We start from the raw sequence: 22066 nt of genomic DNA, 5'->3' as shown, positions 1-22066 counted from the left end.
CTGTTCCCTGGGGAGGGACGGCCCGGAGGCGCAGGACAGCCGGCAGTGGCTGGAGGGCTTCCTGCAGAACATCTCGTCCAAAGTGGCGGAGTTGCGCCTCGGCTCCATTCAGGTAACGCAGGGGCCGGGTACGGCCGTGCGGAGCCGCCGAGCCCGAAACGTCCGAGCAGCCCCGGCGCGGAATGGAAAGGGACGGTGGCGAAAGAAGGCGAACGGGTTGCGAGGGCCACGGCAATGCTCCTCTGCTAACGTGATGTTTGGCCTTACCTGTGCGTTTGTACAAAGAACAAGAAGAGGGAAAGTGCTTTATCGTTTCTTGTTGTTTTAACGGCAGGTGACTTATTTTACCTCGCTGTCCAGACAACAAGAGTTTGAAGGAAATACCAAGAGTGTGATCCCGCTCTTCTCCATAACATATTTCCTGACAATAACCTTTGCAATCGTCTCTTGCCTAAGGTAAAATGTCTGTAAGCTATGGCTCAATGAGCCATGATCTCTGCTCTTCTTTACCTTCCTCCGGTTGGTTTCTGTTCTTGCCGAGTGAAAGCGTTCTTGAAACTGCAGGCTTCGAGTGACATTTAATAATATAAGAAGATTTAACAATATTTAACAATATAACAATGGCATTTAATAATATGACATTTAATAATAGGCAAAAGGTATTTCTTTGCTTTTTCTTGTCTATCTGTGCGTATTTCCTAACTGCTTAGATGGGGTTCATAGTAAATACCGGATAAATACCTGAACAAGTCTTCAGTGTAGACATGACCAACTTGAATGCTCACCTCCTAGAGAAATTAATCTTGTCCACTGCTGACACCTAGGATCTCTCAAAGCATCATTCATCATGTGTTGTCTTCAGACAGGGTATTGTCAGGGAAATATATGAAATATAACTAAGATATTCCTTGAAATATTTTCAGACTGAGCTGTATAAGAAATAATATCTGGCTTGCAAGCTGTGGAGTGCTTTCTTCCGGCTTAGCTGTATTAAGCAGCTTTGGATTGATGCTCTTCTGTGGAGCGCCGTTTGTGGTCACTGTAGCAAATGCACCATTCCTCATTCTGGGTAAGTAGAAAAAGTGAGTTGTATTCCAATAAAATGACCAGAGGGAAGTTAAAACAACCTAATGGTGCCAGTCTTTTATGATGTGAATGTCAGATGATACAACATTTGCTCCTGAAGTGAGTGTAGGAGATACCCAGAGGTGCAGCCCCCTCAGAGCACCTACAGAGGTGGGCAAGCCCCTCAGCTCAGCTCAGTGTGCCCACAGTGGGACTGGAGATGGGTTCTGGTGCAAGGGCAGCTTTCCCCAGAAGACAAGGCCTGATCTAGATCCACTGCTACAGCAGGAAGACTGCAAATGGGAGAGTGGTAAGGTTAGCACTTCTGGCATTGTTCTAGTGTCCCTGGAAGTGTAGCCAGGATGATTAATCCTCTGCAGTATAACATCTATGAACCAGTCTCATTTAGCTGCACAACTGAAGTGATGCACCATTTGTGCAAGCAGCTCCCCCCAAAAACCCAAAGAAAGTTGGTATCATTGCATCCTTGTTACACAGACTGCTTAACAGCCAGCGCTGAACTTTCCAAGTACTGATAGCGTTGCTGCAATTAGATAATGTTTCCAACCACATAATGTTGCTGCAAACAAATTACTGCTTTTAAAATCCTTACTGGTCTCCTGTATCATACATTCATCTGATGTTTTCTTGGGCTTGCTTTCATGCTGACGAAAAGACATGGAGCTCCCAGGCTGACAGAAGGCTGTGCATCATCCTAAGATGTCCAATGCAAATGCTCCTTTGGGCAGGCATTGTTTCTTTATTTCCTGTGTAATTTTAATGCATTTTTTAAATTTACTTTTGCTTGCTCATCAATTGCAGGGCTCTGATTATCAAAAAGCCCCTTTTGTATACCTAGGAAAGGGTTTAAGTCAGTCTCTTCAGATCTTCAGATACAACACACAGAGTTTTGTCTTCCTTGTGTTAAAGCAAACAAATTCTCAGTACATCAGAGGATTTTCTTTGAGGGCTGCTTGCTTTCTGAAGCAGCCTGGCTCGCTGCCACCCAGTAGTACCTTTTGATGTGCTGCTTAATCCATCTTTGCATGTTTACTGGCAATTGCCTGCTCAGGTAGCAGGTAATGATTTCATCTCTTTTCTGTGCTTGGCTAAATCTCACTCCACTATTTGTGCAGCCTCGCTTTCCCTTCTGTGTGATTAATTTTCAGTGAATAGAAGAGCCCTTGGCAACAGGGCAAAATACTGAAAGGTGTGAGATAATAATCTTGAGAGTTAGCAGAGGTGAGAGAAGCCCATTGGCTCTTCATTTTTGAACTTCAGCTCACTTACTCTGGCATCTTAGCAAAAACCCAAACCCAGGATCCAGTCTTCCTAGCAGGTTTTCCCAGGGACCCGACAGGTAATATTTGTGAGCACATCGGTATAGAGGTGAACAAAAATGAGTAACAAATCGTGAATAAGTGCTGGAAAATAAACTGGAGAGAAGTGGAGGGCGAAGAGCATAAAAAAAGTAAGCCAGTGGAAAACTGGAATCACTCTTCTCCCATGTGGTAGCAACTGCTCTTCCTGCCTTCTGAAGGCAGAACAAGACATTATTGCTCTAAGTTGCTGCAGTGCTGAAGAAGAGATTCCAGAGATAATGGGGAATGCTTCCAGTGGTAAGAATAGTTGAGCATCAGAATATGTGATGCTTTGAAATCTGTGTCATCTGCATCATGGACATCAGCTACAAGACACTTGTCAGAGATGCAGTAGGTGTGCTCAGTCCTTCAGCAGAGTCACTGAGGGATCAACAGCCCATCAGGTCACCAGGAGGTGCTGAAAGGTAATACATTCAGCCACACACAAAGGATCTGTTTTCCAGATTCTCTTGTAACTTGCATCAGTGCTCGAGCAGTGTTAGTCGCCCACCTTCCTTTTCCAGAGTTTATGCAGAATGAAACGTGATTAATGTTGGAGTTTTGTTGGGTGTTGTTGGAAGCTGCCACTTGCAGTGCAGCGTTAACAGTCTCTCCTCTTGCAGGGGTTGGCGTTGATGACATGTTCATCATGATTGCTTCCTGGGAACAAAGTTTAAGGAAAAAAGAAAAATCCAGTGTTAAATCTCTGCTGGCTGAGACTTACGCAGAGGCAGCACTTTCTGTGACCATCACCACTCTGACGGATGTTTTGGCCTTCTTCATTGGCACCTGGACTGCTTTTCCGTCCGTGAGGTCTTTCTGCCTCTATACAGGGACAGCTTTTGTCTTCTGCTATGTATATACCATGACCTTCTTTGGGGCAGTTCTGGTATTAAATCACAAAAGAGAGCAAGGGAACCGGCACTGGCTGACTTGTATGCGTGTGGATGTAGGTAAAGATCAGGCTGAGAACTCCTGCTTGTACAATGCTTGCTGTATCGGCAGCTGTTCTAGGCAGCCATCTCAGCCAGAAGGTGAGCATCCAATGAACGTATTCTTTAAAAAGTATTATGGCCCTTTTGTTACAAATAAATGGGTCAAGGTGCTCATGGTGTTGCTCTACGGAGCATATTTGGCTGGCAGCATTTATGGGTGTACTCAGATCAGGGAAGGCATCGATCTCCGAAATCTGGCAAATGATGCCTCCTACGTTATTCCATACTATGATGATGATGACAAATACTTCTCCACATACGGACCCAGGGTCATGGTTGTCATTACTGAGAGTGTAGATTATTGGAACGAGTCGGTGCGTCTTGTCATTGAGAGCTGCGCACAGAATTTAGAGAACATTTCCTATGTAGATAGGAACCTCACAGAGTCATGGCTGAGAGTATACATAGAACTTGGCAAAAGGGGTTTGATAAATATAAACAGTAAGACTGACTTCTTAAATAACTTAACTGTACTGTTCAGAGCTCGTCCCAGTTTTGAGTGGGACATAAACAAGACTCAGGATGAAATAGAGGCTTCACGTTTCTTCATCCAGACAGTGAACGTGACATCAGCCGTGGATGAGAAGAATCTCCTCAATGAGTTAAGAGAGGCAGCCGAGCAGTGCAGCATTCCACTGAAGGTGTATCACCCAGCCTTCATCTACTACGACCAGTACCTGGTAATAGTGCAGAACACTGTTCAGAACGTTGTGGTTGCTGCTGGGGCCATGCTCGTTGTCTCCCTCCTGCTCATTCCCAACCCGCTGTGCTGCTTGTGGGTGACCTTTGCTATAGCCTCTGTTATAGTTGGCGTTGCTGGTTTCATGACATTCTGGAACGTCAACCTCGATTCCATATCCATGATCAACCTGGTCATTTGCATTGGGTTTTCAGTAGATTTTTCTGCTCATATTTCCTATGCCTTTGTTACGAGTGGAGAGTCATCGGCCAATAAAAGGGCAATTGAAGCTCTGTCCCTGCTGGGTTACCCAGTTCTACAAGGTGCAGTTTCTACAATACTGGGCGTAGTTGTCCTGGCTGCAGCGAGCACCTACATCTTCAGGACGTTCTTCAAGATCATGTTCCTTGTTATTTTGTTTGGGGCTCTTCATGGTCTTGTTTTTATTCCAGTGTTTTTAACATTTTTTGGAAACTTTGGCAGTTCACCTCACAATACCAGGTCTAAAAGTTTAGAGCATAGATTTAGAAATGATAAAGACTGTCCATGAATTATTTAAATATAAGATTTTATATATTTACTATGTGGAGGCTCAAGTGCAGTGACTGTCAGGAAATATAAGACATAAAAAGTAGAAGAATAAATACATGAGATCAACAAAGGCTTCAGAAAAGCCAGGTAAGAAAAATAGCAACAAACTGCACAGAATGGATTTGCATTTATTACCTTTGTGTATGTTCAACTACCACCTTAATATTGCTAATTATCTGTCGCTATAGGACACAAAATAAAACTACACAGACATGCAGGTCTCCAAGGTAAAAAAGAGCGCTTTTAATTTCTGGCTCCAACATTTATAGATTTCCAAAAGTGACAGTGGATTAGAGGGTGACACTGCCACCTCTCCAATGACACTGGACAAACCAACAGTCCATCAAATTTCTCCTCCTCCATAAAAGAATGCAAAACAATAAGTTATTTACGTAAAGTGCATGAGAAAGTTCGTTACAAGAATGTAAACATCAGAAGGCTTAGAAAAACTTGAAACAGGGTGACAATTATCATTTTTGTGTGACTTTTTAACTGAATGTATAAAATTATTACAAACACTGACCACTGCATCATGTGAATGGACTATGTTACATGTTTGCAGGACACAGGCAGAGCAGGAAAGAGTAACTCTCATTGGACTGGATTTCCTTCGTGTTTGCCTTGATGCTGTAACTCATCCCAGCACTGAGCTGGAAGACAAGTTTTTGCCCAAGAGGCTCAAATCTGGATGTTTTACAGCAAAATTACAGGAGGTCAGAACTGTCTTAGACTGCAATAACTCATAAGCCTTCAGGACACAAAATGTGCTTAGGTTCCTAATGCAGCACAAAAAACCCTTGGGGAAGACTCACCCCAAGCTGACTCCCATTTTCTATTCAAAGCCTTTTCTCGGTGTCCTGTTTTCTAGCTAAGGCTGAACATCTGGTACCCTTAAGAAGTTTGTGTGTAGCTTCTGTTGGCTGCAGTTTGCAAAGTTTATTGAACTTTTGTGGACCTCCTGAGTAACCACTTGGGAGATGTTGTTCCATGGTATAACAGGGTAGGGATTCTCTAGAGACAATCACAGCCTGACAAAGTGGAAAAAGAAACCCAAGTTTATACAGATCAGTCCTAAAACTGTAAACCCATAAATTCCATTATGTTCATCAGTGACAACCCATCCTGTGATGCGTCAATAGAGCAGAGGAGCTTTCACTGAGTAGTAGCTAAGAATATATGAGGTGATCTTCTAACCTATGGGGACAAGGCAGTAGGTGAAAATCAATTCATAATTTGTTGCCAATGTCATGATAGACACATTGGAAATAAAATAAGTGATGGTTACCAGTGTTTGTACTTCTGGAAAAATTGCTGTAGAACTTATTAAATCATTCAGTCCAAATCTGCTGCTGTGGTGGGTTTCTTCTGAGAGTCTGAGCAAGTGTGACAAAGCCAGGGACTGCCTCTGTTCCCTGTGGATATCTGGCCAGTTTCATGAGATCCAGTAAACAGAACAGGATCCTTCTCATTCATAGAGTCATAGAATAGTTTGAGTTGGAATAGACATTTGTGTTGATTTGGCACAGCCTGTTTTTTTGGTAGCAGGGGAAGGCCACAGAAGTGGCTTCTGTGAGAACCTGCTAGAAGCTTCCACCATGTCTGACAGAGCCAATCTCTGATGGCTCTGATTAGAGAGGTTGGTAATACCTCTGTGATGACATATTTAAGAAGAAAATCAAAGCAGTGCATGTGTATCTTTCTTCCGGGGTGGCAAGGCACCGCCGCCAGGGCCATCCTGGCAGCGTGAGGCGATGTGCCGCAGCTGCCGCCATCTTGGCACGGCCCACAGCAAGCTTTGCCTGCCTGGCCATCCCTAGAGAGCCATGCCAATGACAGAAGGGCAGGGGCAGTACCCACAGCTTCCCCTTCCCTGCCCCACATGAAGAGAGGCATTAAATAGCACCAGGGCCGCAGCAGCCATCGTTGCCCACTCAGTGGTGGCAGGGCCGCGTGGCTGGCGGCAAAAGTATGGCAAGCAACTCCTGACAAGGAATCTAGACAAGATCGACCTCTTGGCACTGCAGGATCCTGCAGGAATCTTTTAATTGGTGGAAACTGCTGGCAGTGGTACCTATGGGCAACAGCTTTTCTTCTAGTCAGAGAAGAGGAGGAGGTGAGGACAACTGAGGGGAAACAACATGGTGGCACCAAGGTCAGTGGAAAAAGGGGAGGAGATGCTCCAAATGCTGGAGCTGAGATTCCTCTGCAGGCCATGGTGAGGACATGGTGAAGCAGACTGTCTCCCTGCAGACCATGAGGTGTCGGGTCCCCAGGGGGCCCCCTAAGCTCTATGTTCGCTGGTAGCGGCAGGCAGGCAAGGAGACTCCACACAGCTTCTGAAGGTGCTAATTAGATGAGGGTTTATTGGGGATCCCACCCCCGGGAGCAGCATGGTTTCTGAGGGAGAAGGGGGAAAAGGGGGAGGGAGGGGAGAGCCTAGGGAGCAAAGGGCCAAGAGAACATCTAGTCTCCCCTGCACAGCTTAACAGGGAGATTCAAAGTGGGCATAGAATAAGACTTGGGCCAATGGGACTGGCCCATGATACTTCAGGGGAGGATCACAGACTTGGAATAAACCGTACATTTTTGAGGGGTGAGACAGAGCAAACCATTTAACTAAAATGTAACACCACAATGAGGTCCGGGGGAGGGATGCAGAGATCCACTCACAGCCCATGGCAGAAGTAGTAACACTGGAGTGGGTGGATACTGGAGAGAGGTGTGATCAAGTGGGAGACTCAAATGGAGAGAGAGTGCCTCTGCTTCCAGAGATCAAGAAAGAGGACCCTTGCTTCCTAACTAGAGCAGCCTATCCTTAGAGGACTCCACCCCATGGACCCATGCCACAGCAGTTTTGGAAAGACCAGTGGGAAAGACTTACCTTGCAGCAGTTTTGGCAGGACTGTTGCTCCTGAGATAGGAGCCACGCTGGAGAAGTTCACAGAGAACTGTCTCCTGTGGGAGGGACCCCATGGCATAGCAGAGGAAAGACTCCTTTCCCTGAGTGGACAGAAAAAGATCTTGGGTGATGAACTGACCAAAACCCCCACACCCAATCTCCCTGCACTGTCAGTGGGGAGTGGGGAGGGGCTGGGGGAAAAAGAAATGTTTTAAAGGCTTATTTTACTTCTCATTGTCCTCTTCTGACTCTTAATAATAAATTCACTTTATACTTTTAAATTTTAACCTGTTTGGCCCGTAGAGTGTTTTCTCCCAGTCCTCATCTCGGCTTGTTAGCAAGCAAGGCACGGTTATGGGTATGACAGAGACTGGACTGAGGACAAGGACTACCTCGGCTGTGTTCCAAAACCACTGAGAAACCACATTATGCTGCCTTGATGATCTGGGTGTGCCCCATGTAAAAACGGTTTCTCTTTTGAAGGTAAAATACAAACATTTATAATATTTAGTGTTTATACAATTAAAGTGGAAAATATGTTAAACTTATAACTGCCTATTACCTTAATTACACAGGCTTTATAAGGAAGACACATAAATAAAACAGCTCCTGAAAACATATTGACTTATGTTTCCTTATTATATTGAAATATTGAGCACAGTAAACCATAAATGATTGATGATGAAAGCTGTATAAACAGTTCAGCATCAAATTAAATGGTACTTCTTTACAAACTAGTTCATAAAAAATTAACCTACGCAGGATCATAATCTAATCTTTGCCACCTGCACACTCATCTGCTGTTGAGAGTTTTTTGCAGATTGATGAGTTCTTGCTAGACAATGGCCATATTCAGCCGATGCACAACCCAGCCTGCTTGTACTAATGGACAATGGACACTTTCACAAACAATGAATAATGGACATATTCAGAAATGGGGTCGGTATATCCTTGAAAGAGATACAAGAAGAAGAGTCATCAGGACTCAGCAAGTTTGTCAGCAAGCTTGGGAAAGTAAGAAAAAAGTGAGTCATGGATGGGCCAGATGACCACAGCAAGACGCGTGAAAAATTTGGTGATCCAATCAGCAATCTAATTTAAATGCGTGAACAGCTAGGATTAACCAATCATGTATTAGCTAGAGACACGTGGACAGTAGAGATTTATTATAAATATAGTCTTTTTAGGGATAATAAATTTGGCTTCACTGGATCATATTGGTTATGGTGTGATGTCCCTGAACCTCCACACCCCGCAATCCGCATAATCTAAAAAAACAGCAACAAAAAACCAAAGGGAAATCAAAAATACCACTTAGAACCTCCAAAATCACAGAGAAGATTCCATTCACAGACAGATATGTTGCTCCAGATGAAAGCATGAGGAACACAAGACAGACTTGACCCACTGCGTCCCTAAGGGAGAATTACCTCACTTGCCCCTCAGGAGGGCACTCCCCACCAGGGTTATGCTCTCTTGCGTGACAAGAACTATCTCTGAGGGCAATCACAAAAGTGAGAAAGGCAGGTAATTACACATGTTCAGGGAAACTTTGGGATGGGAATGGCAATATACTGCTGTAAACACATTCTCCACAGAGCTGGCCTGCCTGCCTGCCTGTTGAGGTTCTGTTCCATGCCAACTGTCCTCCCAAGTCAGGTAGAAAGAGTTTGTTGCTTTTCAGTTTACTGGGTTTATTTTAAACTCATCCCATACACAATAATTAATGAGAGAGCAAAGGGATTTGAAATAGTTCCTGGCAATTTGCCTCTCCCTAAACTGTTGCTTTTTCATCCTGCAACCTTAAAATGAACCAGAAGAATCTGGACAGACAAATTTTTATTTTACTAGTAGAATATCCTTTAGAAAACATTATTCTTCTAAACAGACTTTATGGAAGTGCTGGCATGTGAACCATGAGGGGGGAGTCTGCTGCAGATTCAAATAAATCTGCACACATAAATTGAAGCCTCTTTACCTAGAACTCCCCACCCACTCTAGATGGTGGCTGTGTAAGGATCTACTTACATGAGACATGAGTGTCTGAGTGCCTTTAACAGTTAATGGAGGTCTGCTCAACAAAGGCAATGGAACACTGTGGTGGTGTGTTCCCCTCTCTTTTTCAGGCTGCACTGCCATCTGAGAAATGCTCATTAGGCCTCAGCCTTGATGAACACCACCTGGGCTCAGCTCCTCTTGAGCTTATCAGAAACACTGTCTGTTCCTAGGAACTGCTGCTGTCTAATTAGGTCCAGGGCTTTTTCATGATCAGCCTTGGAAACTATTTTCCTTGCCTCCATAGCATCATATCCCTGTTCTCACACTTTCAGAGAAAGTGTGCTGACCTGTAGTGTGGCCAGGCTGGAACACTGCTATGAACAAAGCCCCACTCTTGCAGCCCTATAAACAGTGGTCCAAAATGAGTCTTTGAGCTGCAGTAGGCTGTGACCAGTGGCCTCCATCTGAGTGGGGCCTCTCAGAGCCTGCAAACTCTGAGCTTTGCTGTACTTGGAGGATCAGTGAATGACTTTAATGAATCCTGGGCCAAAAGCCCCACTCCTCAAGGCTCAACCCTTCATGCATTGAGGAGGTGCAAACGCATCCAAAGTGAGTATTTCACTACCTTCAAGGGGGATTTTTCACAGTGACCTTTATGTCTGTGGACATACACATGTACACACATGCTATAGCAAATTTGGGAGAAATGCTGCTCTCTTAGATGTTTTAGTACCTTAGATATCTAAGTAAGTTAGGCCTGCAAGTAAGTTTGAGTTATAAACTAAGGTAAATGCTTTTAAGTGTTATTCCTTTGCTAAATTGTTATGGTTAAGTTATAAGTTACATTTAAAATATAAGTTAAAGTACTGTTACATTTGAGCACTGCTAAGCTTTCAGGTTGCATTCTTTTCTATCCTATCTAGTCGCAGGCACTAAATACACACATTCAAACACACGTAGATAGTTCTCAGGTAATTTCTGTTTTGATTTACTATATTTTGTTCCTTTTTTTTCTCAGTGTGTCTTAACTGTTCTGTAAGTAGTAGAGTAAACCTTGGCAACAAATTTTGTTGTGCTGTTGCTTAATGTTAAACCTGGTTTTCACTGATACCCTTGCCAGTGATTTCCTCAGTGATCTTACTCATTCATACCTGAAGAGAGCTGTCTGCTGGACCAATGGCGCCGCAGTAGTGCAGGGATCTCCAGTGGTCAGTGGAAACAAGGCACCCTGGAGATGGGGCACGGTGAGCAGAGGGCTTCCTGCTGCACTTGGCCCTGCCGGCTGCACAGCTCAGGGGTGTCAGCCTTGGGAAGTGCTCACAGGCAGGAGGCACCACTGCTGAGAAATGGCTCTGGGACTGGGAGCTCCCCACTGAAAAGAATGGAGAAGCTTACTGCAAGCAAAACCCACTTCCTTTTCCCCACCCTTTCACAGAAATGCCGCAAATACAAACATACAGCTCACAGCTCATTGCACTGACAAAGGGAAGTGATACTCCCACTGCTTTCAGCTTTGCTGAATGTTGTGTGAACACTGTAAAACCTGGAGAGGGAAATAAAATTTTCAAGAGACAAATGGAAGTGATGCTACAATTAGTGGCAGTAGTCAAAATTTTCATGTTTCTTCTTTGTTCCATAAAAGCAATTTTATTTGTTTTATTTTAATGCTTGGAGCTTGTGGTGTTTTGTCTGAGGTAGAGTTAATTTCTTCACAGTAGCTGGTATGGGGCCCTGTTTTGGATTTGTGCTGGAAACTGTTGATAAGTGAGGGATGTTTTAGCTATGGCTGAGCAGTGCTTACACAGTGTCAAGGCCTTTTCTGCTCCTCACCCCACCAGGAAGGAGGCTGGGGGTGCACAAGGAGTTGGGAGGGCACACAACCAGGACAGCCAACTGTAGCCAGCCCATAGGAAATCCCAGATCATATGGTGTCATGCTCAATAAAAAGCTGGGGGAAGAAGAAGGAAGGAAGGAAAAGGTGATGATGTTTGTCTTCCCAAGTCACTAGTACACAGGTGATAGAGCCCTGCTGTCCTGGAGATGGCTGAACACCTGCCTGCAATGGGAAGTAGTGAACTCATTCCTTATTTTGCTTTGCTTCTGCATGCAGATTTGCCTTTAACCGTTAAACTGTCTTTATCTCAACGCACAAGTTTTCTGACTTTTATTCTTCCAATTCACTCCCTCATCCCCTAGAGCATGAGTGGCTGTGTGTCTTAGTTGCCAGCTGGGATTAAAGCATGACAGATGTTCTGCACCTGACCTTTCTCTTTATTTGGCAAATGTAGTAATGGAATTTAAGTTCAGAAAAATGCCAGGTTTACTCAGCGTTTGTATTTTTGCCCCTGTGTCCTCCGAGTAGTCCAGACCTGGCAATGAAAGACCCTTTGACAGTTCCAGGTTCAGAACATCTCAGCAGCAGAAATATACAGACAGGCCATGGAATTCTTGTGATCATAATGGGTACTGCAGAACGGGCACTGGGACACTCAGAGAAATGATTCAGGTAAAGAGCAAATTATTTACAGAGGGGTTGCCAGTCTGTTGTACATCCCAGATCAAACAGGTTTGTGATATCCAGTGTTAGTGTGCCAAGTGTCTACATACCACTTAACCTCTCTGAGGACATGTTTCTACAAACACCTGGAGTTTTATCCTATTTCTGTGCTACTGCTTGCCTAAAAATAAGGCAGCATCAAGTTTTTTGTGCATTGCTCAGTGGCCTCCTCTGAAGAGGCAGCAATCCCAGGCAGTGTTGAATCCACTTCTGTTGGTTTAAGTTCAATACTATTTTTCCTTGGTTTCTAGTAGGGTAATCAAGCTTTGAAGCACAACTGGGACATCAAAAAGATAAGAACAAACATTTCTTCTTTTGCATTCTTGTTCTGGTTTCAGCTGAGATGGTTCATTTTCTTCTTACTGGCTAGTACAGTGCTGTGTTTTGGATGTAGTGTGAGAACAAAGTTGATATCAAACTGATGGTTTCTTTGTTGCTTCTAGTTCTTACTCTAAATCAAGGAGTTTTCAATTTTCCATGCTCTGCCAGTGAGCAGGTGCACAAGAAGCTGGGAGGGGGCATGGTCAGAAGAGCTAATCTGAAATAATCAAAGGGTTGTTCCATACCCTAGTACATCATGCTCCATATATAAACTGGGGAGGGTTGGCCTGGAGCTGCCGATTGCTGCTTGGGGCTGGCTGGGATGGCTCCATGGGTAGTGAGGAATTGTAATAAGTGTGACTTGTTTTTCTTGGGGTTTATTCCTTTCTCTCTCTCCCCATTATTATTACTATTACAATTATATTAATAATACTATTACAACTATATTATAAATATATTATTTTATTATTATTACTACTATTGTTATTTATTTCAATCACTAAACTGTTCTTATCTCTACCCACAAGTTTTACTTTTTTCTGCTTCTTATCCTTATGCCACCAGGAGAGGGAAGGGGAGGAATTTAACCAGTGTCTATCTGCTAGTTTGTGGCCAGCTGGAGTTAAACCATGGCAGTGCTAAAACCAAATGTTTCTGAAAAGCACCAGCAAACCTGACATTTCTATGGGCAGGTAACTTGGCAAGTCCAGAGAGAACAATTGATTCCTCACTTTCAGCTAGTCAGGTGTGTTTTATATTTTGAGACAAGATAAATAATTCCAGGCTTCCTCTACTGGGAAGAGCAGTCTTTATTTTCATAAGCCACTTGAGGCTCTGTTTCCCATAAACCTCTTCCCCCTCAGCCCCATATTTTCCCAAACTCACCAGCTGCTTCTTGCTTCCATAAAAATGCTGAACACAGGGAGTTTCACTTCCTCGTAAGTCTGTTGTGCATGCATTGAAGGATCACAGATATTGAACAATCTCTTCACTGATGTGATGTAAACATCCTTTGAAGAAAATTCAATTGACCACAGTTGGTTTTTAACCATGTTAGACTTCAGAGTAAGCACTTTTGAAGACTGCTCAACTGCTCAGTGGTCGACTTGGTAAATAGACTAAACGGAGTCTTGTTTGAAACTGAACTGGGTTTGCAGCCAGAGTATGGATTGTCTGTACTGATTTAACACACTAGCATTTGTAGCATATAATCTATGAAATGCAGCCATAATATTAATTCATAAATGTCAACAAGAATTGTCAAAGCTGTTCCTACCATGTTAAATCTAGTGCTCAGTAACTCTAATGTTTCCACGTATTTTAGTTCCTTACTGTACCTGAGGGGATACGTCTCAAGTTGTAACAAACACCACTGTCTCACCCTGAAACTACTGCCTTTAAGACCCCCAAAATACTTGAATCTGCATCTTCTGTCCCCATGTCACAAATTTCAAATATCTTTCTGCTAACCAAGAAGAATATATAACTTCTACAGTATCTTCCTCCCACCAGAGAACCCTGGGAATCACTGCACATTTATTTCTGGTCTAAACACCAGCTATGAGGAGCTCATCATTACCTCAGCAATTCCCTTCTGAAAAACATAACCTGGTATTTGAAGACCTAAGCTATTTTATTCACTATTTTGTGCTGCAAAAAGGTATCTTCTTGCTAATCACAGAGCATCTCTAGTGTTTTTAAAACTTAGGGGCTGTCCCTGGGAGTATAAACTCACACTATTAGCTGTAAAAATCTTGTCGCTTCAGTGGGTCTAACTAGTTTAGTAAAGGGCTTGTATTTGCTGTAATGCAACTTCAGCAACAAACTTTAAACAGACTTTTGTCCCAATAACATTTAAGGCAATTCGAGTCCTTATTCATTGAAATTATTTGGAACAAGAATTTTTAGCAAAAGCATATTTCATATACACGAGTCCTATCTTGAATACTCTTTTCTCAAATAGATTTCCCTGAAAGCAATGCTAGCACAGTAACTGGGGTGCTGCTTAAACAGTGGTTTCTTGATTTGAAAGAATATTGCAGCATCAGCAAGTAAGTTATATGTGGATTTAAACAGTTTCCAAAGAAGCAGATACATTCTGCTGAGTTTGCTCAGTGCCATCCTGGCCACAAATTGGATTCCACATTGTCACCATAGCCACAGCAGCCACCATAGGAGTTGAAGTTACGGGTAACATTGCTCTGTGCCCATCTGCCCTCAAATAGCAGCTGAAAGGTGAAGAACTGTTAATCCAGAAATTACAGTAAAAATAGATGAGGAAACATGCAAAATCCAGTCATCACCACTGCTTCCTGTGGCACTTTCAGGATGTAAAGCCAAGAAGATTTACAAGACAAAATGAGGGTTAAATTCCCGGAAGCCTAAGGAATTTAGGAAGCCTAAGGAATTACTATCTGTATGCTTGCTGGGGCAGTCTTCCACAGCTCATGAAAAACAGTTATTTACTTCATGGAGTATTACAGTCTCCATGCTAAAAATCTGATTTGAAGTTTTAGATTGCAGTAACATACCTACTCAACAAGAAGACAGCTCACACCATGCACATTTTCTTTTGTGTACACAATGTTTTGATATTAAATCTTTCCAACAGTATTTCCATCATATTAGCTTTTTCTGTTCCCAGAAATTATCAGTTCCATCACCTACTGACTTTATTACTTAAAAAGCAGAATAATCAGCTTTTTTCTCTTCAGTTCACCTATGGAACTAAAGGTACATTATGTCAATATGAAACATTGCATTCTCTGAATTTCTTAATGCTTTTGCAATAAATGGTGTCATGACAAGAAATTGCATTTCTACACAGAAGCTTGTTCTTCCTGTTCTGAGTATTGAAAAGAAACTCATCAATTGAACAAAATCCTCCTTTACTCTCACATGAGAGATGTAAGTGTGTCTTTCTGAGCCAGTACTGTGGCTCAAGCAGTTCCATCAGTCTCATCCCCGTCACAAGCATGGACAAGGCCACTCATCTGCTGTGGGCTGATATATCTAGACTGGAGGAACACCATAATGAATTTTGTCTGACATTTTCCATACTCAGCCCCCTGTCCAGTTCCAGTTTGACAGACTTCTGCCAAACATAGGCCAGAAGGCTACAGATTTTCAATTCATGCTTATGCAGGTTGAATTTCTGTGAATATTGAACAAAATCAGTTTGGCTGTCCCCAGCAGAGCCCTGTGTGAGCCAGCTGTCCTGGGTTCCTCCTGCTGCCAGTGGTAAAGCAGATATTTTAGAGAGGGGAGTCATTAGGCCTCATCAAAATCTATTGAATGGTTTTATCTTGGAAAATATTTATTTTTTTCTTTGTGTATGTGTGCATGTAGTGTCTGTGACTAACTTTGCATCAAAGATGTCACTCTGCTAAATCCATCCATGAAAATAATAGGAGAAAGAGTCTGTGGCATTCACAATCTCTGAACAGAGAGAGAGAAAATTCTCTCTCCCAGGTTTTTCCTAGAGAAGCACACAGAGAAGAAGAGAAAACAATTCTTATCTCTACTTGCTGCTCCTGTTGTTTCTGCACATGTAGAATGTGTTAAGAAGATTGTTTACCTGAAGTGAGTTCCTAATTAGATTCTGGTGATGGTTGTTTATATTAATTTTAGCCTATTGGGTCAAAGCTGTGTCCTGGCTGTCTCAAGACAGTCACAAGTTTTTCTTTAGTATTCTTTAGTAGTATAGTATTTATCCTTTGTAGTATAGTATTCTTTAATATAGTATACTATAATGTAATACAATATAGTTTTAGTAAAAGTATATTGTTCAGCATTCTGAATCAATGGAGTCAGATGCCAATCACTCCCTGGGTTGGAGGTGCCTGTTTTTTCTACAATGGGTCAGCTTCTTTCTTGCTGGGTCGCATGTTGTTGTCCAAGTAGTCAAAACTAACACTGCAGCTGAAACAAGCAGCCTGTCTGCTCTGTGCAGTGTGTCAGCTATTCTCAAAGTACTGTTCTCATCCTCGACTAATCTAGGATGATTTGGTCTGACCTGAAGATTCTAACTGAAGAGGGTCTTTGAGTGAAGCAGTAGATAAGACTGTCATCTCCTAATGAATTCCAGGTACCATATAAAGTCACAGGTAGTGACAGCATGCATGGAAATTGTATTCTGTGTTTTACTGATGCATGCGATTTGCTTTTAAGTTTGCAATAGAAAATGCTTTCTTAAAAGTAAACAATTATGTCTTAGAGGTCAAACTGAATATGATGGTCTGATTTTTAACAAAAATACTTTTTAAAATACTCTGGAATTTGTGGAATTGTCTTATTAATACATAAATATAATTAAATTTATCTCTCCAGTCACTTCTTTCAAAAGTGGGGGGTTGGTCTTCCCTGAGAGGATGAAGGGTGGCCTAAAGGGATGTAAAGGGGAAAGGAGGAGATCAGTCACAGGCTTCTGAATTGATTTGGGTTTTTTCCACTAGGCTCTATTTAATACATTACCCAAGATTTGCACTGATGGAGATGATCAAATCCATCTGACAATGGATTTCACAGAATCACAGCAGCTTGGGAGAGATCTCCACAAGTCATCTGGACTAACTCCCTGCCCAAGCCAGAACACACAGAACATGTTGCCATGACCATGTCTAAAAGACTTTTGAATACCTTCAAGGATGGAGACTCCATAACCTCCCCCTGGCAATCTGTGCCAGTGCTTGGTCATTCTCACAATAAAAAAGTGTTTTCTGGTGTTCAGAGGGAACCTCTCATGTTTAAGTCTGCCTGTTACCTCTAGTTTTGTCACTGGGCACCAATGGAACCTGGCTCTGCCCCCTTTGCACCCTCCCCTCACGAATTTCTATACACTAATAAGATCCCCCTGAGCCTCCTTCTCCCTGAACAATCCCAGCTGCCTCAGCTTTCCTGACATGTGAGGCACTCCAGCTCCTTCATCATCCAAACAGCCTCATGTGCCCGAGCAATTTTGCTGTAGTTTTCCAAGGATCTTGCAAAATTTATGTCTTGTTGTGTTATTAATGTCACCATTTCTTATAATTGCCTCTGAGGTCACAGGTGCAAACATGGAGTAGCAGAGTCAGGGTTACATTCCACCAGCACCATAGGAACAGCCTGTTGAGTAAGACATGTCTTAATCTGTTGACTACATAAAGTAAAACATTTACATGGACCCATTTACGATACAGCATTTTTACTTTACAGAGAAAATCAATGTTTGATGCACTTGTAAGGTATGACTGAAAAAAGCCATTATCAGTAACATTCCCGCTATCAACTGAATGCCTACATCTCTGGAGAGTTATCTGAAGGAGAAAACACATGTTGGCTTCATGAGATCCTGGGGTTTGGCTGCCTGGGCCCAGGGCCCAGGCAGATCAGCTGGGACCATGGGGAAGAGGCTCCCAGAGGCACAGGGGGGAGGCCATGGCCACAGCCAGCCCCAGTCTTGGGCCCTGACAGAGCTTTGGCCACTGCCATTTCAGTCCTGGCACAGGCTGGTTGTGGCCCCTCATCCAGGTGCAGAACACGCCTCCGGGCCAACATGGATGTTATCAGGTGTTTTATGATCCAGGCAAAACCAGAAAACAGACACTGGTTTACTTGCAGGATAATGCATTTATTAGTTCAGCCTGCAAGGTCCTGTTATGCAACAGGAGAATGTTTTGATGAAGTGCCTAAGCAAAAAGTCCATCCACGAGCACATTTTCCAAAGAAACATTAGGGCTCTGTGCCATTAATTCTGTATTTATGTTGCTTCTGTTTAGAACATATCGCACTAATTGCATTTATGCTTGTACTCAGAGAAGGGGAACCAGGTGTTTTAGCAGTCTGTCCAAATGTTATATCACTTCAGGTTCTGCCTGGAAAAATTAATAGCTTTTCAAGTATTGTCCCAGAGTCACATTTATCTGATTACTGAATACGCATCCTGTTAATGGGATCCTTCCTCTAATGACAGTATTGAGAGTCTGGAGACTGAGGGCTCAGACTCATTAAAAATACACCTATGTAGTTAACTATCTGAGATTAATTGCAAACACCAAAGAACATTGTCACTAAAAGCCTTTTGTTAAACACAGACACAGATTTTTTTTTTCACAAGTAATTTATCTAAATACAATTCATGTTTTGAGAAGAACATCATTTTTTTCAGGAGGAAGTGGCAGTACAGGTCTCTGCAATCATGTTTGACAGCTGATGAAGAAAAAAAAGCCTTTTAAATCTATTTAAAATAAACTGGCTGAACACCAGAACCTAGAGGTGATAATCAGTGGCACAGGGTGTAGCTGGAGGCCTGTCACTAGCGGGGTCTCCCAGGGTTCAATACCAGGCCCAGTATTGTTTAACTTATTCATCAATGGCTTGAATGAAGGGGCAGAGGACTCTTCTGTTCCAGCAAGTCCACAAAGCTCCAGGAGTGGCCCATACCCCAGAGGGCTGGGCAGCCCTTCAGAGGGACCTCAACAGGTTGGAGAGATGGACAGAGAAGAATGGTCTGAAATTCAACAAGGGCAAGTGCGGGGTCCTGCACCAGGGGAGGAATAACCCCCTGCACCAGGACAGGTTGGGGTCAACCTGCTGGAAAGCAGCTCTGTGGAGAAGGACCTGGGGGTCCTGGAGGACAGCAAGTTGTCCATGAGGCAGCAGTGTGTCCTGAGGTCCAAGAAGGCTGATGGTACCCTGGGCTGTCTTAGGAAAAGCATTGCCAACTGCAAAGGACTGTTTATCTGTTCCATTTATGATGTTTGGTAGGACAGAACAGGACTCAGGACTTTCTCACTGCTCTTACAGTACAGCAGGTTGTTTCTCTTTTTGCAGTCCATTCTGTTGCTTGTAGATATCTTTGCCTTCTCCTTCAACTAGTTGCTGCCTTCAGGACATCTGAGTTGTTTTGTCATCTGTGTGGATTTCCCGGGCTATTTTTCTGGTCATATGGTCTATGTATTTATCAGGAACAAATGAAAGAGTAATCAGTGCTCTGCCATTGCTGCCTTACCCTGTGTTACAAACTGCTAATTCTAATTGCCCTGGCTGCAGCTGAAAATGCTTTGCCAAAGCATTTTTTGAGCTTAGGTTTCTCATTGTATTTCTGGAGGCTGGCAGTGGTCTTGTTTTTGTTCAACTATTCTGACCTTTGGGATATTTATGGCAGATTCACAGAAGCAGCCAAAAGCAAAACATATAGAAGAGATAAGAGAGGGATCTCACAGTACTGACAGAGAAGTGATGGCTTTGGTGAGAGAAAACCAAAGAGGTGCAGCCAGCCAAAGTTGGTGCTTCAATCTTTTAGAATGAGACCTGTCTGTATAAGGGCTGAAATCAATAGATGCAGTCACAACTGTGCAATGTGGACATCTATGAGAGATTGTGGACATCTATGAGAGATTGTCATACAACTAACATCTGTCTAACATACTTTTATCTACTCCTGCTGTGCTAAGCAGCCCTGTTGGATTACTGCTTTGACCTTGACATCAGTGCTACAAGGTTCTTGTGGTTTTGCACAGGGAACAGCACAGAAAACGAGTACAGCAAATGTGCTGCAGAGAACAAATGCTCTGCTTTGTAATTTGCCTGGCTGTTGGTCAGGTTATGCCACACCAGAACCACTCTGGATTTGAAATCCTCCCTGTGCCTTTCTGCATATGTATATGTATATACATGTATACATTAACTGCTCCTCACTTCATTACCATGTTTCCCAAAATGCTTGGGCAAGGTCACAAGGATCTCTGCCCATACAGAGCCATAAGCTCAGAATGCTTCAGGTAGTAAGGGACATGAACGCAAAAGTGATTAGGAACAACCATCACGGATTTTCCAGAGATATGGGGGCTGACTAGCCTGGTTACCTTGAAGAATGAAAACACTGAGGAGAGATTTTATGCACCTTGATTCCATAAAGGCTTTCAGCAGTGTCCCAATGCATCCTTGTAGCCAACTGATGCCAGATAGATTGAAAAAGACAGCTATAATCTGGGTGGAGTGTTCACTGGCCTGCCAGGCCTAAAGGGTGATATCAGCTGTGCCAAGTCCATCTGGCAGTGAGTCAGTAGCAGCACCCTGCAGGCTCTCTATTAACAGCCTAGCCAACATCAAGCCAGGTGAGAGCATTTGGCACATTGAAAGGGAGAGCCACTATTCTCAAGGACAAACAGCTTTACAGAATCTTCATTATTTCCAACCATAGTGAATGAGGGCCTTGCTCCTGGCATGGCTTAGCCCCCTGCACCTGTTCTGCACATGAGACAGGCAAAGCACCACAGCATTACAGTGCAGGCACTGCCTGGCTGCAGATCAGCCTGAGTGAAGTGGACTGAACACGAGTTCACTGCGCACATTGACAGCAATGAAAGCCAACAGCCAGCTGGGCAGGGAACTCTGCATCACACTGGTGTAACATGCACCACCACTACACCACCCTTGACTCATTACACCCCATCCTGAACCCTGGTCCAGCTCTGGGCCCTCCAGCATGAGAAAAATATAGATAAGCCTGAACACTTTTGGCATAAACCACCAAGATCTTTGAGGCCAGTGCACAAGAGCTAAGAGAGACTAAGGCAACTTTTCAGCCTGGAGATCAGATTATTTCAGGGGGCTTAATAGACCGTGGATACTCCAGACACGGGAGAATACAACCAGATCTGCAAAGGACAACTCATCAGAATTAGGGAGAAAAGGGAGAAATAATACAATACCCTATTCCTATATGAAAAGACTGTAAACAAAGTTTTCTTCAGTGTCTTTGTGGAAAAATCTGCTTTTTTTCACTGGAACAAAAGCAGGGCGTATATCAGGGTTACAAAAAGTTTAAGTAGGAGAGCACATAAGGGACAAAAAATAGGATAAAATACACATCAGGGTTTTTTAAAAAACATTTTATTACTCTTGTTTATTTGGGCTTTCATAAAAATTTGTTAATTCATAATAAAAAACATTTGCTTTTCTGTATGCTTCACAATTGGTAACCCTTGGTAAATTGTTAATATTTTTGAAGACAAGCAAAACTAGGTTTTCGAAATTGACATCAGACTTTTAAATAGATGTCTGTATTTAAAAATATTTGGTAATATTAAAAATAATTATATATTAACAGTAGAATATGACAAAAATGCTGATGAGGTTATGCAGCTTTATGTGTATATTTACTGTTTAGAGGCGCAAATATACAGGTTTCATCAAAATTTGGATACATTTTTAAAAATGCCATATGCAATAAAATGTGTACAAAATTACCTATTTATTTCCAGTTAAAACTATTGAAAATTAAGGTAAAATACATTGAAAGTAAAAAGTCAAACAATTGACTGAAATTAACACAGCTAGAAGAATAATGGCAGAAGAACCTGGTGTGGGTTTTTCTGAGTCAGTGCAGATGAGTACATTCAGCATCATCAGACGTTCTGCAATTACACATTCTGACATGCTGCAAAGGGTCTGAGTATTGTCAAAGTTACACAATTCCTGACTGGGGAGATTCCTATAGCCTGCTCCCATTTTCTACACTTTCAACCACAGCATTCTTCTTTTCGACTGTTCCGTCTGCATCGCTTGTTTCTTCGAACACCGCCACTAAACTTGACAGCGTTGTGTGAGGATCAAGCA

At 42.8% G+C, this 22066-nt stretch overlaps 2 protein-coding genes across 2 annotated transcripts in view; one reads left to right on the top strand and one right to left on the bottom strand.

Annotated features, from left to right (window-relative positions):
* Positions 1–4650, top strand: part of LOC102038629 (patched domain-containing protein 3-like) — a 9090-nt gene extending 4440 nt beyond the window's left edge. Inside the window, exons 2-5 of the mRNA XM_031059306.1 lie at positions 16–112; positions 335–456; positions 999–1069; positions 3050–4650. Of these exons, the coding sequence (XP_030915166.1) occupies positions 16–112; positions 335–456; positions 999–1069; positions 3050–4650 (1891 nt within the window). The remainder of the gene's footprint in view (positions 1–15; positions 113–334; positions 457–998; positions 1070–3049) is intronic.
* Positions 4651–8811: 4161 nt separating this feature from the next.
* Positions 8812–22066, bottom strand: part of LOC102038458 (mycocerosic acid synthase-like polyketide synthase) — a 24308-nt gene continuing 11053 nt past the window's right edge. The window contains 1 exon segment of the mRNA XM_014308158.2: positions 8812–8858. Coding sequence (XP_014163633.2) covers positions 8812–8858 — 47 coding nt within the window.

Source organism: Geospiza fortis, unplaced genomic scaffold (assembly GCF_000277835.1).
Source record: "Geospiza fortis unplaced genomic scaffold, GeoFor_1.0 scaffold75, whole genome shotgun sequence".
Lineage (NCBI taxonomy): Eukaryota > Metazoa > Chordata > Aves > Passeriformes > Thraupidae > Geospiza > Geospiza fortis.
Note: the sequence above shows the minus strand (reverse complement) of the source record. Positions and strands in the feature narration are given on the sequence as shown.